The sequence below is a fragment of the Nymphaea colorata genome, chromosome 14, assembly GCF_008831285.2.
Source record: "Nymphaea colorata isolate Beijing-Zhang1983 chromosome 14, ASM883128v2, whole genome shotgun sequence".
Lineage (NCBI taxonomy): Eukaryota > Viridiplantae > Streptophyta > Magnoliopsida > Nymphaeales > Nymphaeaceae > Nymphaea > Nymphaea colorata.
The window spans coordinates 11,509,717-11,528,070 of record NC_045151.1 but is presented as its reverse complement, the minus strand read 5'-3'; the positions used below and the strand labels follow the sequence as shown (position 1 = coordinate 11,528,070).

General features: G+C 37.6%; 1 protein-coding gene across 1 annotated transcript in view; it reads right to left on the bottom strand.

Annotated features, from left to right (window-relative positions):
- Positions 1-3,851: 3,851 nt before the first annotated feature.
- The window catches only part of LOC116267493 (nucleolar complex-associated protein 3), a 36,357-nt gene continuing 21,854 nt past the window's right edge, over positions 3,852-18,354 (bottom strand). The window contains exons 11-14 of the mRNA XM_031649223.2: positions 7,442-7,765; positions 5,538-5,680; positions 4,577-4,674; positions 3,852-4,392 (exon numbers count right to left, since the gene is read on the bottom strand). Coding sequence (XP_031505083.1) covers positions 3,928-4,392; positions 4,577-4,674; positions 5,538-5,680; positions 7,442-7,765 — 1,030 coding nt within the window. The 3' untranslated portion in view covers positions 3,852-3,927. The remainder of the gene's footprint in view (positions 4,393-4,576; positions 4,675-5,537; positions 5,681-7,441; positions 7,766-18,354) is intronic.

The following is an 18,354-nucleotide window of genomic DNA, read 5'->3' as shown; positions in this document are numbered from 1 at the left end:
ACAATCGGACTAATTTTGCACTAGCAACCTTTCATCAATAAAATATCATTAGGTGAGATGAAATTAGGCCTGCTCGAAACCGAGCCTGGGTCCGTCCAGATTAAAATAATTTTTGTAAATGTAAAATAAATTTTTTAAATATAAAATATATTTTTAATAATAATATATATATTATCATTAAATATAAATAATATAAAAAATTAATCAAGTCAAATCGGTTCCTATGCCCAAGCCGTTTTTTTTGGGCCCTAGGTCCGAATGGACCGAGTACTAGGTACCTGTCCCGATGCCAGCTTAGATGAAATGATTAAAGGACTTTCATGTATATATAAAAAAAAAGAAAGTTTCTTTATGACTTACCTCACACTAGGTTCAACTGAACTTCTCTTGACTAGTGAGGAAAAAAAGTTTGGATAAAATGATAAGAATGTAATTTAGTGATAGCTAGAAGGCAATATTGAAAAAAAGTTGCATCAAATGTTTTTTTGTTCTCATGTTAGGAAAAATTCATTTGAAGCCCAGGTCTCGTAAAAAGTGGTGTGACCCTTGTTAGGGAAGCCACAGAAAATAGGCCATTTTCAAATTATAGGTAAAAGGTAGGCCCAAAATTTAAAAAAAAAAAAAAAATTAAAATAACATAACCTTCCGTGGATTAAATCCTTCAAACAAACAATTTTTTTTATGTTGATTAGTTTGCATTGGTCAATTTGACTCTTGAACGCACATGTTAATGGATCAATTTCGAATCGAATATATCCATATCTGCTTCTTCACATCTTTGGATTCAAACACAAAAAAAAAAAACCATATCTGAATCCAAATCTGAAATGGGATTTTACAATCTGAATTTGATATTTTATATTCATATCTGAATCTAAATTCGAATCTGAGTTTTGAATCGAATTTGGCTTATTTTCAAAATGTAAGTGCATTAGTGTAGGATTTTTGTTTAAAAATAAATCAGACCCCAATCCAATTGGATATTTACATATATTCAAATCTGAATTCGATTGGATCTTAAATCCAAATGTGATCTCATTTCTTAATCGGATATTATTTTTTTTTCATATCCGATTTTTTTGGAATGTTCTTTGGATATCCGATCTGAATCACATATATTCGCTTTTCAAATAATATTCTTAATTCATGTTTCATCATATCTATATTTGTTATTTTCATATTAATATCAAAATTGGTTAGCTGAATAATTTAATGTATTAGCTCATGTAGAAAGTTATGCAAGAGCAAATTAGATATATATTTCTCATGTTCCTTTTTAAAGTACAATAAATGAATAACGGTCCAACACTATATGACTAAATTTGATACGAAGAAGCACGAAAGGCTAGCCTGCAGATCGAATTTCACATAACAAGCTTTTAATATATTGGTCTAAATTTGATGTACACATCTGATCTTCACAATTTTATTTTTTGAGCCACGTACTTTTAAATAATGTAAATACATGTAGATTTAATCAATGCCACTTGTCTAATAATCAGGTATCCGAAAAAAAAAAGATTTAATATCCGATTAAGAAATCAGACTGGATTCAAATTTAAGAAATGACATCAAATCAGATCCGGATCAGAATTGGTTTTAAATAAAAATTGTGTATAGAATGCTTATACATTTTGAAAACCTGTCAGATTCGGTTCAAAATTCAGATTTAGATGTAAATGTAAAAATTGGATTCAGATTGTAAAATCGGATTTCATATTGTTATGTTCGAACCCAAATATGTGAATATCTCAAAAAAAAAGTAGAATCTGTTGGCACCCTTATTCAATAGGATGGCTCTTTTGGTGACATGCCACTAGCACTGGCACAATTTCCGGCTATAGATGAAGTACGAATGTCCAGAAGTTCTATACGAGGGTAAAAAAATAGGGTGTTATTTTTAATTCTTTAGAAAATTTAATCTGCTGATATTTTTTTTTTTTTGGTACAGATAGATTTGGACTTTGAATAAACTGTATGGTTAGATTTAAAATAATTAGCTGCAACGTGGCTAAACGAGTCAGATGGGGCTGAACAGCTGATAAAGTTGGATGGTGGAATATCACCAGTAGCAATCCAGATTTGGAAAATTGGTATTATCCCAGACCACTTACAGATAAAAGCCAACCACTTCAATTCTTGTTAAAATATATTTTAGATAAAATGTGAACATTCTATAGTTATTTATAAACACTAATTTAACATAAAAGAAGTCTTAATTTAAGATGTTTCCATAAGAAATTTGTTTTTTCTACAAGTAAAATTTTGATGCTATAAAATCCATTCATTTTTTTTTATTACTATAAAGGCATTAATCAACTCAAAAAAGGATTAATTTGATATACGTTTCTCATCAAAACGTTCTTAAAAAAATATTTGTACGGTTGGTTTGTATAGGTTTTTATCCTAATCTATTCGTATGAGATCAAATCAACCAATACTAAGGGCGTGTGTGTGTGTACTGTGCGCATTTGGTTTAAAATTCTTTAAAAAAAAATACCAAAATTCTCATCGATTAGTCACACTTTATATCGGTTCCAAAATCAGCAGTCTTAGCAGCGTATGCGCGTAGAGTTTTATTGTTTCTTTCACCCATATGGTCATGGACATTCTAATAGTACCTTTATTATCAGAAGTAATTTTCTTCAAAAGAAGTTTTGCCCTGCCCTTGTTGGCTGCAGAGGATTACTGAAAGTGTCATTGTGAAAATTTTGGGTAGGAGAATTCAATCATCTATGGCCATGCGGGTGGTAAAAACTCCTCTTTCTGGGAAGAGTACCATCGACCCAACAATAAATATATATGTTTACCAATGATCTTACATTCTCTAAATATAAGACGTTCTTAGCTGAAGAACTAAATAAGATTGTCTCATAACAAGATTCTGGGTTCAGCTACAGATGAATTAAACAAAATCAATCATCCTTGCTTGCCATGTTAGTGCCAACAATCTTTATTTTTGATCTACTGGATTGGCATATCAGCAACCTATCAGCAAAAGAATGAAATGAGGGGGAAAAAACACAGCCGACTTCCAAAGTAAAGTGTCTCATAGAGTTCTCCACACTTTGTTTTATTATCCCATGTCATTATACACTAGATTTGTCCATTGGTATTTATTCATTGATTGTGAAAAAATAAAGCACTGATTTCAGAACTTCACCAAGATTGTGAAAAATAAAGCACTGATTTGTCCATACAGTTCACCAAGATTGCTGGTAATTTTCGAACTTCACCATGCAACTCATCACTGACAATGATCAATTGTCCTCTACATTTGCAGCAGTAGTTTTGCTTAACAAGGAAACACATTTTCATCACAAGAGTAGATTATGATCACGCCATGCATGAACAAGAAATCAATATGCATCCTCTCTGTAAATCAATATGCATCATCTCTGTCCATGTTTAGAGAAGTCGAAGAAGAAATTTTAGATGGAATTTAAGATCCCCCAATACTATGAGGCCCCATCTACAGGCCAGCATAGAGCTGGCTTGCACTTAATGCAAATTTTCCTCGACAACAAGCAAATGAAGGATTCTACAAATTTTACAATCAAATTCAAATTAAGATTCTTCATACCAAATTCAAATTTTACAATCGAATTCACATTAAAAACAAATTGCAACTTCGTCTAACAAGGTGGTCTTGTGCAACGAAACCCTCAAAATTAAGCTGGTTCTTGGCCGACGAAATCTACCAATGAAAGGGTTTTCCTCTATGCAGCTCAAACAAATGTAGATTCCAAGATGGACATTCTCAGTAGCATGCACACACACACACACACACACACACACACACAGAGATACCCAGCAATGCCGCTGGACTAAAAGAAGCAACTCTTCACATGTAAGCCAAAGCAGCAATTACAAATTGAATAATTCTTTAAAAATTACAGGTCAAAATTTTATCCCTTTTCTTGGATCTCAGAGCCCATTTTCCTTCTGTTTTCTGAACTTTTTGTACAAGTGTAAGGAGGATAACGTGAGGTCCAACTCCCGTCTCAGTTTCTCATTATCAGTGATATCTCTAAGCACTTCAAAATGATCTGAAAAACTTTTGATCAATTTATCATCTTCAACGAATTCTTGGTTGCTTGTGTGAGTAGAAAGAAAAGTGGATGATTTAGATACTCTCTTTCGGTTGCGGATGGTCTTGGGAGGTTTTGTTAATCCAGTGAACTTCTCTTGGTCTACCGAGTACTCACTAAATGCTTGTTGAGGAGTCAGCGTTGAGAGGTAGATCTGGCTGTTTTTAACGTTCATGTTAGAGATGCTAGAAGCCATTGCTGAAACAGCTGGATGATAATGCTTGTTAAGCAAGCTGAGCTCCCATAGAACCGATGTCAGTGCACCACTCAGATTTGGATCTGATGCATCCGGATGATATTTCTGCAAAAAGTGAGATAAAAATGGAATCATTGGAAATTTCTGGCAAGCCACGAAGAAGTGATTCCTACCGTATCTGCTATTCCGGCTAGAATCTACAACTTACTAACGATTGAACTAAGATTTGGATTATACTTCTCTAGTTGTAACTAAAAAAAAAAAAAGAAGACAAGAATTTGTGCCGTACTGCTATAGGACCCGCCAAGGAGCCACCACCTCCATCATTTTCCAATAGGCTTTGGGCTTTGCTGTTTTTCTGAAGCAGATGTCTCAAAGTGACCATGGCTGCAAAATTATTAAGAGTTCGGAACATAATCATAAGAGAGAGCATGCAAGACATCCTGAATTACATATGAACATGAAAACCATGAAAATAACATGAAACAACTCAGGTTCCTATATCATTACATCCAACACATAAATTGTAATTACTGTAAAATGAAGGGGCGACTGACTCATCATTTTAATGAAGTAAACCTTCTCCTATTGGCATTCTTAGCAGATTAGGACATTTTTTTTCAAATAACGGACACTAGACATGCACATAATTGCAGATGACCATGAACGGAGAAAAAGTGAAAAAAGAAACATGAATTTATCATACGATAGAATTATAAGAATTGTTTTCTCTTGCAGAACATAAATAAGTGCACTTGTTCATGCATGCACCGGTGTATGAACAACGTGAACGAATGGTGCTAGAAATTTTCCAAGAAATAAATTGACCAAGATTCTAAATAGTTTTAAAAACAAAAAATTGGAAACACAGAAAAGTTGCACTAGAAAAGGGCCGTACAAAGAAGGGAAATACTCGGATAACTTTGTGATATTATTGTGAGAAATATGTATCAGTGTAATTTTGAAAATTTCGTGAGATTTTCCTTTAAAAATGGCTCAAGTTTTCCCTTCATGGATCTTTAAAATATCGGCGATATTTGTTATTATGATCCTAACATAGTTCATAAATTAATTTGACTTAATTGCAACACGGACCTAGCTGATTTCTGTATAGTTTGGTAGAATTGGTCTCTCTCACTCTCTCCCGCACCCCACAACCCCACCCCCACCCCCACCCCACAAACCCCCACCTGTATGTGTGTCTGTGTGTGTGCGCACACGGTTGAACTTTCATAGTGGCCTTTACGTACCTGTCATTGCCTCTCCTGAACCAAAAGTAAGACAAAAGGGTGCCAAACGTTTGATGAAAGCAGCTGCTCTGTGCATGTCATGTTGCCTATCTTCACATAACATTACCTTCAAAGCTTCAGCAAATAAACCACCAAGATTTTCCCTGGAAATAAACAGAAAAAGTATCAATACTCAGCAATCATACAGGTAATGATTTCTTGCATTAGCAATGCAAAATGAAAGCTACCATTTAAATCAGAATGCATTGCATTGCAATTTCAGCTCCTCAAAGGATTGACCAAATCACTTGAGAGAAACACATGGGATGAACTATCTATGCCAATGGATGAAAAGTAAAAGACATCAACGCATAAAAGTACTTGGTTATGGCCAACAGCGATGCTGCTAATATAACTACTTATATAATGCTCAGATGGAGGCAATGGGCAATGAGCATATTTCACATAGCATCAATAACGTTACAAAAACCATTACAGCTATGTCACATGAGTACGGGTAACGGTGCGGGTGCAGGTACGGACCATTTTAAAAAAACTTGGGTACAGAGGTACGGCCATACACACACACACATATATATATATAAAAATTACAAACAAAATAACATATTCATACACATATATATATCAAAAATTACAAACAGAATAGCATATTCATAAATCATGATCCAATAACTGAAAATATATACAACAATTCAAGCACGTTAAAAAAAAAAATCAGATGATCTACCAGAAAACAGTAAACGGACATATGCAAATCGACATAAAACAAAAACTTGAAACTAATCGATTGAAAACAAAAACTAGAAACTAATGGACATATGCAAATCGACTGAAAACAAAAAACTTGGAACTAATCGATTGAAAACAAAAAACTAGAAACTAACGGACATAAAACAAACATTAGAAACCAACAAAAGTATTACTTACCTCAAAATGTCCAATGCACATATCCAAATGGACTGAAAAGCTAACGGGAATCCTACCTGAGCCCGGATGTAGCTGTCGGAGGTCTGCAAGGCGCTGGAAAATGCACCAGTCCGTCAGAGGCCTGCACGGTGCCGGAAAGTGCACCAGTCCGTCGTTGCTGCAACTCAACGCAGACAAAGAGACGCTGGTATGCTCCGCCAGTGAATTTGAGGTTGGAAAACCTCGTCGGAAATCAGAATCGCCTGGATTTAGCGTTCCCCAGAATCTAAAAACCCTAAATCCTAAAAGCTCGTCGACACTCTCTTTATCGAAATGTTTTTAACTTCTAAGTTTTATGTTTTATTCATTTTTTACCCAGTACCATTTTAATTTTTTCAAAATTACATTTGATGCCACCGCTCGAAACAAAAAAAACATGTATGGACAATTTTGGACTCGGTCAAAGTTGACCGAGTCCGAAAATGGTCAAAAACGCACCCACGGCCGTACCCGTACCGGTACCGTGGGGGCACTCCTCCTTAAGAGGAGTACCCGTGTGACAGAGATTACAGAAGTACCAGAAAAGGATGGTTGTTGAAATTCCTTAAATAGATTGACCAACCAGCCAGAGAAAAACACATGGGAAGAAATACAACATTCAATGCAAAAGGTATTTGGTTATAGACAACAACAACATTGTCAACATAACTTACATAATGCTCAGAAGGATGCAATGGAAATGTTTTATATAGCATCCACTAACATTACAGAAACCATTGCCAAAAAATGCAAGCCAATAAGTTCCTCAAAAATCTCAAGGAGCATGAATGGAAAAAAAATACTTAAGATTTTTCATCATAGATGTGCCAACTAAAAGCATATATAGATATCTTAAAATCAATATATTAGAAGAGCAGCCTTTCATCAAAGAAAAAATATAAATAAATCATGGGATGAGTTTGAATCTTGAACATGAATATAAAATGCTCAGCCCAAACCTGTCAGGACTGTACTCAAGGATCAGATTGTACAGCTGAACAAAAAACTCCTGTAGATCAACGTTCAGTGCATCCATATTATTCCTCATAATCCTGAACGCAACAACACAGCATTGGAGGCGCTCTGCGACAGTTAAGTAACTCTCAGAATGCACAGTAGCATCAGCTCCTCTGCCAGCAGCAAGCTTTTTGAGGCAATTTAAAAGATCACCCATAAAATCTATGCTAATCAAATGGGAAAATTTTCCCAGTCCTCTTAAGCATGGGAGGAGAAGCGACTGTGCTGCAAAAGCACCATGAACCGATCTCACACCAGGATGTGACCTAGAAAAACAAAAAAAACAGACCCACAAGTTTAGACATGTCATAAACTGATGTGGAACATAAGCGACTAGATAACATTGAGATGCAAGAGCAGACTGTCGTAACTCGCAACAATGGAAAAAGTACAAAAACATCGAGACCTTAAAAAGTGATATACTGCTCTGAACTGAAGAACAATAAATTGGCCATACTGGTGCCACGACAAGCTAGTGAGAAATCTTTGATTTGACTTCCAAACAAATTAACAGAGACTTTAACAAAACCCCTGAAAAGCTGAAACAACTAGGATGGGTTAAGCTAAGGTGAACTGCTCTAAATATTTCTGTAGTGCTTACCACTTACATCACCATAACGAGACATGGATACTAGAGCTGCCAACCATGAGACAAGCAATTAAAGTTTTTCATCATCTTAATTTTTAAAAACGTACTATGATACTTAATTTCATCACTGTTTCAGTGCTATAACTAGGGCTGCCCTGAAGCATGAAGGTCATTACCATTCGAAATATGTCCTGCTTGTAATAAATATAACATTTTCATTTGTCAACTTATGGCAACATTCTTGTTTATACCCCAACTATTTTTCCAAGGACCTTAATGGGGTCACATTCTCTAAAGGGGCAGTGGCGTGGAGAAGATTGTCATTGATATCTGCAGTTTAGCAAGCACTCTATTTCCTTTTTAGGTCAGATTAACACGTAGTGTCTCTAGACAGCTTATCAAGATTTTCATGAATATTTATAATTTATACTATTGGCAAAGGGACCACAAGTTTGGAATTATTGATGAATTTGAGCTTCATTTTGGAATAATATTTTTCCTAGACTTCTAGATACCTAGAGGACAATTGTGAAAAGTAACTAATTTCCTGTCAACCTATTGGCAATAGTATGGAACAGCAAGGCAGAAACATAGGTACATCATAGAAGGGCATCTTGCTTTCATACCACTAGCATCATACAGGTAAAAGCACTCTATATGGAATGTACTGACTTAGGTGACTGCAGATCTATCAAATGGAAAGGTGTCATATTAGAAGCTTAAGTGTATTTTATCATTATACTCAAAGGCATTAATCCATATGGATGGATCTAATTTCCACCAACTTAGGAACATACCAAGTCACATAGATACATCAATTTTGCCCAGGTATCAGTACTGGTGTTGCAGTATGGCGGTACCGGTATGTGGGTACAGCACAGGTACGTTTAGATCGGTTTTGGGTCAGAACCAACCCAACTCACAATTTTTCCTTTTGTTTTAATTTTGAACCATTGTTTTCATGATGTATTTGAGTATAAATTTTGTTCTAAAGTTGTGTTTTTGTGGAACTTTGCATATATATACTTGTGTATACATATCCTGTTCATAGATACTTTTTTGCCGTATCCGCATACCCAGCTTTTCTAAAATCGCTGTACGAGTACCTGCTTCCCCATACCTTCATACATATGTGACTTAGTAAACATAGGACGCCTGTTGCATACCTTGATAAATGCAAAGGATATTAACACTGTTGAAATCAAAGAGAGAGAGTCGTTTTTCTTATTGATCTCGTAACCCTAATCTCAGGTTAAAAGAGATTAGGGTAAAGACTACATATTTACAATTTCAGTCCACTAAAATATTAGAAAATAATAAGTAGTCCCTAGTCCACTTTCTAATATTACAGAAAGCCTCAAATTGACTCTAAAAAGAACTTTAACACTCCCCCTCAAGCTGGAGCATAGATATCAATCATGCTCAGCTTGTTACATCCTCTCAAGAAATCTCCAATGAAAAGAGCCTTAGTAAACATATCAGCTGCTTGATCTTCAGAGAAAACATGAATTGTGCTAATGACTCCTTCTTATACCAAGTCTCGAACATAATGGCAATCCACTTCAATGTGTTTCGTCCTCTCATGAAAAACAGGGTTATTTGCAATATAGGTAGCTGCTCTGTTATCACAATACATCTTCATAGGAAGTTTCACTGATATTCCCAATTCTAGATGCACTGATTTGACCCATGACATTTCAGCAGCCGTTTGAGCCATTGCCCTATATTCAGACTCGACACTCGATCTAACAACCACATTCTGTTTCTTGCTCCTCCAAGAGATAAGATTCCCACCAATAAAGATGCAAAAACCTGTAGTAGATCTCCTGTCATTTATTGACCCTACATAATCAGCATCACTATATGCTTCTATGTCCACACATTCTCCTTTTTTGAACCATAACCCCTTTCCGGGGGCCGATTTCAAGTATTTTATCACCATTGAAGCAGCCTCCCAATGATCTTTTCGAGGTTTCTCCATGAATTGACTCAGCTTATTTACAACAAGGCTGATGTCTGAACGAGTAATGGTCAAATATAAAAGTTTCCCTATCAGGGATCTGTAAGAACGAGAGTCAAAAGCCTCTGATTCATCATCGTGCATATGAATTTGAGGATTCATAGGAAGTGTAGCAGGTTTGGCTCCCAATAACCCTGTTTTCTGCAGAAGATCAAGAACATATTTCCTTTGAGACATCACAATCCCTTTACTACTACGAGCCACCTCAATACCAAGGAAATAACGAAGCTGACCAAGATCTTTTGTAACAAAGTGTTTCTGTAGAAACTCCTTTGTTTGAGCTATCTCTTGAGCACTTTCTCCAGTGAGGACAATATCATCAACATATACAATCAATATCACTATACCAGAAGTCCCTCTCTTGATAAATAACGAGTGATCAAGCTGAGATCTTTGAAATCCACATTTAGAGACAACTTCACTAAGCTTATGGAACCATGCACGGGGACTTTGTTTAAGTCCATAGATAGCCTCTTTTAGTTTGCATAGCTTGGAACACTCCTCCTGTCGTTCAAAACCAGGTGGTTGTTTCATATAGACTGTTTCAGAGAAATCACCATATAGAAATGCATTTTTCACATCAAGCTGAAAAAGAGGTCAATCTTGCTGGACTGCGAGAGATATAACTAGGCGAATAGTACCTAGCCGTGCCACAGGCGAAAACGTCTCGAAGAAGTCTACCCCATAAGTCTGTGTATAGCCTTTAGCAACAAGACGAGCTTTGAATTGCTCTACGGATCCATCAGAATGATATTTGATGGTGTATACCCATTTAGAGCCAACAACATCACAATTCATCGGTGGGTCCACCAAGTCCCAAGTCTCCTTAGAAAGAAGAGCATCCATTTCCTCCTGCATAGCATGCTTCCATCGTGAATCTAATAACGCTTGGTGGTGAGAGGTCGGAATAGTGTGACTAGCCATAGCTCGATCAAACTGCACCAAACTTGTACTCAAATGGTCCATAGAAACTGAGTTAGAAATCGGATGCCTTGTGCACTGTCGTTGGCCCTTGCGAATAGCAATAGGTAGATCATCTGCCGAATAGTCATCATTCCTTCCTGAGTCAGTCTTATCATAGGAACTTACCTCATGAGAAGATGCTGGCGAGCGGTTTGAAGAGGGACCTTGACGCCGAGTATAGACTAGTGGAGGATCAAGAAAACGATCACCTGACAGCGGTTGAGAGGACAGGATAGATTTAAGTGATACTGAGGGAATAGGAAGAGGAACAGACACGGGAAACTCAGACACAGTGGTACTTGGAGCGAAAAAATAAGGACGAGACTCAAAGAATGTAACATCCGCACTGACAATCTCTTTTTTGTTATGGGGATCAAAGCAACGATAGCCTTTTTGATTGGCAAAATATCCAATGAACACACATTTGACAGCTTGGGCAGCAAGTTTGTTTTTGTTTGGGCCCAAGATATGTGCAAAGCAAATGCATCCAAATACTTTGGGAGGTATATGAAATAATGGTCGATCTGGATATAGTATTTGAATGGGGATGCGTTCTTGGATGGCAAACGAGAGCAATCGATTGGTGAGGTAGCAAGCGGTAAGAATGGCATCACCCCAAAAGTAGGCAGGCATATGGGTATGCAACATGAGGGTGCGGGCCACATTTAAAAGCTGTCGATGTTTGCGTTCAGCAACACCATTTTGTTGGGATGTGTGGGGACATGTATATTGTGGTCGAATCCTATGATTGGCATAAAATTGAAGTAGAACTGAAGATTTAAATTCAAGAGCATTATCAGTACGAATATTTTTGACAGTAACACCAAACTGAGTTTTTATTTCATTGACAAATTTCTGAAGGATACAAATGACCTCAGACCTGTCCCGTAACAAAAATACCCAACTGACTCTAGTGAAATCATCAACCAAAACAAGGTAATACCAGAAACGTGAACGAAAGGAAACTTTACTTGGACCCCAAACATCAACGTGAAGAAGATCAAACGGACTTTGACTCGATGGACTCTGACTCGAAGGGAAACTACTACGTGTATGCTTGCCTAACTGGCATGCATCACATAAGAAAGACTTTGATGCAGAAATATCTGGAAAGATGCGATGAAGCTTGGACACAGATGGATGACCTAATCTGAGATGCCATTGCAAAGGAGAAGGCTTCGATGTGATAGAGGATGCAGCAACATCTACAAGGACAGACAGGAAATAGAGCCCCTCGCGTTCATGGCTGCCACCAATCATCTTCCTAGTTTGTAAGTCCTGAAAAGAACATGAACCAGGATAAAAAATGACTCTACACTGTAAATCTCTAGTCAATTGCTTAACAGATAACAGGTTACAGGAAATCGAGGAGCATATAGCACATGTGTAATGATGCCAAAAGGTGTGAGGTAGATATCACCGCTGCCCAAGATAGGGGACAACTTGCCATCAGCCAACCTGACGTGTTGTGGTGTAGTGCACCTGGTGAACGATAAAAACATCTGTGGCTGATTACAACAATGCGTGGATGCTCCTGAGTCAATCATCCATATCATACCTGGGTCACTGGTAGGGGCACCAACAGAGAAAGCCGAGTCTATTGCAGCTGTGTTGGTCGAAGCAGGAGTAGACCTCTGAGCTAGAACCAACTCATATTCTTCCTTGCTTAAGTTGAGTGAATACGATGGAGAACATGTAGGAGACTCAACCATAGAAGCTGTAGCCTGTGAGGAAGTTGCAGTAGAAGAAAAAGACCCTTTCCCTGTACACGTTCTCCCTCCACCACGTCCTGGTGGACCAGCAGAACGGAGATGAGGATGCTTGTCCCAACATCGGTCCTCTAGATGCCCTAATTTCTCACAATGAGAGCACTGAAATCTCCCACGTCCGGCACCACGTCTTGCACCACGTTCCCTAGTTCCAACAAAAGAACAATGGCTATGTCCTCCTGACATCACAAGTGCAGAGACTAGGGTGTGATGCATAGGCTGAGTAAGAGTGACTGCAAGACGACTCAACCTATTATAAGTATCTGCTAAGTCTGGGAAGTCACTGCCTGTGAGAATTTGAGACTTCGCCACAGAATACTCCGAAGATAACCCAGAAAGAAACTTTGCTACCATACCAGTTTCAAAATGTGACGCATAACAATGCTTGCAAGGTGGACGAAGAGCTTTTAACCGTTCATATGCAGCCGTCAATGTAGCAAAATACTGTGGCAGATCTTGATCTCATTGCCGTATGTTACAAAGCTCTTCTTCCAATTGTAAAATTTTAATAACATTAGTAGCATGAGAATACGTCTTCTTCAGGAAAGACCACATATCTTTAGTTTTGGTGTAGTATGCAATTGTTGGAGCTATACGAGACTCTACACTGTTCATAATCCATGCGATTACAATGTTATTATCTTCATCCCACGCAGAATATTTTCCTTTTTTCTCAACGGGTTCATCTTCTTCAATAATATATTTCTTTCTATGACCAGCCACAGACATCATAAACACCCTGGACCAGATTTCATAATTCGAACCATCAAGTTTGATTGTGGTTCCATACGAAAAGGAGTTACCAGTCATCTTATATTCATTAGGACTTTCTGACCTACTGCCGTCAGCCATAGTAGGAAACAGAAAGAAAACTGACACACGATAGTAAGGATGCAAGTATGCAACAGTCAAATACCAAAGAGAAATATATTTCTACTATCCTCAAAGATCATACAGGCATCACATGATAGATAGCAAAAAACAATTCTGTAATCACAGGAACTGCCCACATCAAAACAACATAACAGAGAGTAGCATGATGGATAGCAAACAAATCTGTAATCATAGGAATTGCCCACGTCTGAACAGCTAACAGAGAGTAGAAGATAGATTACAGAATATAATTTTTTTGTTATTCTTGGTCGACTGCTATTGATTTCCAGTTTCTGCTGATATCTGTCAACTGTTTACACCATCAAAAACTGAAACAGCTGCTGTTTTCAGTTTCCTCACACACCGTCAACGCAAATTCTGCTTTCTGCTGACTGTTTACACCTTTATAAAACTGAAACTGTTGTTGTTTTCAGTCTCCTCACACACCATCGGCAGAACATCATCCACTTCAAAAAGAAATCCACATTCATCACGCCTCAATCATCATAAAAAAACAGATCTGCTCCACACGATCTGTTTTTTCTCATATCAAACAGCAGCCACGAGATCACTTAAGGATCTGATCACGCCTTCCACATAGGCGTGATCAGTCCTTCTCCACGCCGCACACCCAAACTTTATTTCTTTACCGCCTCCCTGTTGGTGGGTAAGAAGAAATAAAGATGGGCGACGAGAAGAGGAAAGAGAAAGAAGCCGCAGGAGGAAGAAGTCGCCGGAGAAGGAGAAGGAGTCGCCGGAAAACTTACTTGGTTGTCGCCGGCAGTGGAGGCTCTCATACCATGTTGAAATCAGAGAGAGAGAGTCATTTTTCTTATTGATCCCGTAACCCTAACCTCAGGTTAAAAGAGATTAGGGTAAAGACTACATATTTACAATTTCAGTCCACTAAAATATTAGAAAATAATAAGTAGTCCCTAGTCCACTTTCTAATATTACAGAAAGCCTCAAATTGACTCTAAAAAGAACTTTAACAAACACCATTCAAGAAAAAGAAGAGGGCAAAAGAAGATCCCTTGATAGCCAAAACACAAAACCTAACAATGTCTTAGGTGTAACATTTAGGATATCAGCCTCTGATTATGCACCAGAATCTCAACCTTGCCAAAAATAAGATAAACAAGACAAAGGAGTGGAAGAAGGAAGCGGCCATGTTCATCTCTTGCAGCTACAGCCCTAATTTTTATATATAAAACCCACAATTAATACAGATTGGGTAATGATGCCCATAATCACAAAAATTACACAAACATACCATTAGTGAAACAATAACACATATGACTAAACAAAAGACTGCCTGGAATCTGACGAGTTTGGGTCTGGATCCAGATCCTAACTCGTCCAATCACTTCTTAACATTAGGTGTGAAGAATACATATGAAGGACACATATGATGCTAGATCACATAGAAACTGTAAGCACCCACTCATAGACAATAAAACAGCCTAAGCACCTAAACCTTGAGCTTATCAGCCCTTGAATAACAAGGATCACTGAAAGTTGTCAACTGATGTAAAGCTTTTGACATTGACAGGTCGTCTTCTTAATAGCCAATTTCTTGCTTGGTTTAGGTTCATGCATATAAAGGTAGAAATAAGACAAAGAGATCTCGCAGTGTTGTTTGCATTGAATAGGGGCAGAATAATGTGCAGGGTTCATCATTCCGAGGTTAACGTCATAACAGTGTAAATGGCATCCATGGGATGTGCAGACTGTGTGGGCTTTCATTGCATACATCCTGCATTTGCTTTAGCGATGGAGCCCGCAGATCTATGGAATGTGAAGTTCCATAAAACACTGCTTTCCACAGATGCAAACATCCTCCTAAGATGTGTCCATTCTCAGAGGTTATGAAAATACACTAAAATTCAAGTTCCAGCAGCCATCCCGAAGGACATGAATAGGTTGTTCTGGAATTCCTAAAGCATTCATCCTGCCAAAGTCTTTATGAATAATGTCAAATTAAAAGGCTTTAAGTTTCTAGGTGGTCCTTTGCAATATTTAATAGTTAGGAGTTCTCTTTACATATTCTTCTATTTTTAGTTGATGTTATTTGTAAGTTTCTACAGCTGCCCTGATCTCTTTATTAGTGAGATTAGGGTTAGTTAATAAGATGATTTTTCTCTCTTCAAGACAGCTGGCTGTAACATGGTATCAGAACACGCGATATCCACCCTTCTCTGCCAGCGGCTGATGTGACTTTCCAGTGACCTCTTCTCTCTTCCATCTCTTCCCACCTTTTTTCTTCCTCTACCCTTCCTTTCTCTCTTCTCTATGCTGATCGGGAGACAGTGAAGCAGCATGGAAGGGGAACCTAATCACACGTGAGAGGCTATGTTACATGGTTGCGGGTGTGTGTGTGTGTGTGCATATATATATATATATATATATATATATATATATGTTATTTGTTTTATATAAGTAATTTTACTTGTCTATATTTTTAAACTTTTTTTATCAAGGTTACCTTGAATCAATATATCAATGAAAACAGCCAAAACATTTTTCAAAACGGCTAAAACTCATTTGACGCCATGTCAGGCTGCACTAGCACCCGCACCGACATGGGTGCGGGTGCGCCACCATAGTTGGCGCACCCGTGTGACTTAGGTGAGAGGTATGTATGATTAGGTTCCCAACGTGGATGTAATGGAGCGTGAGAAACTGTGTAAGAGTTGTGTTGGCAAGCTCTAAGTCAAATCTAGGCTCGTGGAAGAGTGGTTGTACCTATGTCACATAGGTACGGGTACGGGTACTGACCATTTTCAAAAAACTTGGGTGCGAGGGTATGGCCATATATATATATAAACAATAAGAAATACTTAGAAAATATGTATCAAAATAAAGAATATACATCAACATAAAAAAATAAATAATATAGAAAATATATATCAACGGTTTTTGCAACAGTGTGTTTAAGAAACCTATGAAAAACTTTAAACATATGGACAACCAAGCAGCTCCCTAGTCAAATATGAACATCAATCGAATTTCCACATCCAAAAAATAGAATAAAAAATAAAGTGAAAAAAATTAAATCAAAGTAAAATTAAGCAATTTGGATCTATAGGTACCCAAGTGTCAAAGTACCCATTTTGGGTACGGGTACGTGGACCTGACTGAAGTACCCATGTGACTTAGGGTTGTACGTGGACCATATTCTTGTCAGATTTTTTTTGGCTGACTGTGGAAAAGTGGTTGCAAGTTGGGTATAGTCTTATGAGATTGATTGTTTTTCTTATATGCATATGTGGATTCTAGTAAGCAATGGTATGAATTCTACTACGTGAGATTAGTGGACTGATTTACTGAACAACAAGTTGATAGATTTTTTTAAGTACTTTTATTGATGCTGAAAAAATTATGCTGCCTAGATCCTCTCAAGTTGATTGCTGTGATTGGTGAACCGATTTACTGAACAAGTTGATAGATATTTTTTTAAGTACTTTTATTAATGCTGAAAAATTTTGCTGCCTAAATCCTCTCAAGTTGATTGTTGTGCGCTATACTTTTGATTTTATGAAAGTGCGACCTGATTGAGGTCATATTGTCCAGTCTTGCATTAATGCTCATGAAGGCAAGACAAACATGCAATATGAGCATAAGAACATGAGTAATCCCTTTCTTATGGCTCTACTATAAAGTAGATGGATCTAATTATGAGATTTGGTCTCGTGTGTTTATGATGTCTATGATTGGACATCGGAAGGAGCATGTTATAGAAGAAAATGAACATGTAGTAAAGAATGGAAAATATAGTACATGCAAGAAAGATAATAATATTGTCATATCATGGATCATGAATAGTGTGCAACCACAGAGTACCTCTATTATTGCATACTATACATCTACCAAATGTGGGATTTTTTGTAACAAACACATTCTAATGACAAGAATGTTGGCAAGATCTTGCAAGTGGAGGAGGAATTACTTAATTTACGATAGGGTGATCAAAATCATGTTCAGTACTTCGCTTTCATCAAGTCAATCTACGAAAGACCAAAAGCTTTTGCGCCCTCCATGTCCCACATGCCACAAGACTCATGGTGAACAGTCCATGGTGGCAAAGCTTCTATAAGGGCTCACTCCTGAATACGTAGTAGCAAAAGCATAGATGTTCACTGGAACATAAGTGACTTAGCTGAGGCTTACAACAGACTCAGCCGTCCTGTTGTGACCATTTCTCAGCCTTCCACTGATACTCCTACCTCTGCCTTGGTCACTTCAGGAGGCCGTGGGGGTAGTTTCTCCAAGGAGAGGGGCACATGCTGAGGGTCAAAAGGAGGTCGTGGGAGATTCCAATGCATCTACTGGGGGAAAATAGGGCGTTTGGAAGACAGATGTTGGGATAAGTATGGTCGTCCTTTCGCTACATCCCGAGGCAGAGGTGTTGCATCTAACCAAGTCAAAAATTCATTGCAGTCTCCTATTGGATTTGTTTAGGCATCTTCATCAATAGTATAGGGGTCTTCGTCATCTTCCCATCCTGAGAGTGTGATAGTGAATATCAACAAATCAGAGTATGAATAGTTTTTAGCACACAGATCTATTCAGTCATCAGTTTCCACAGTTATGATATACAGTGTTGTGTCCGCTAATACTGCTCCACATGATACATGTACG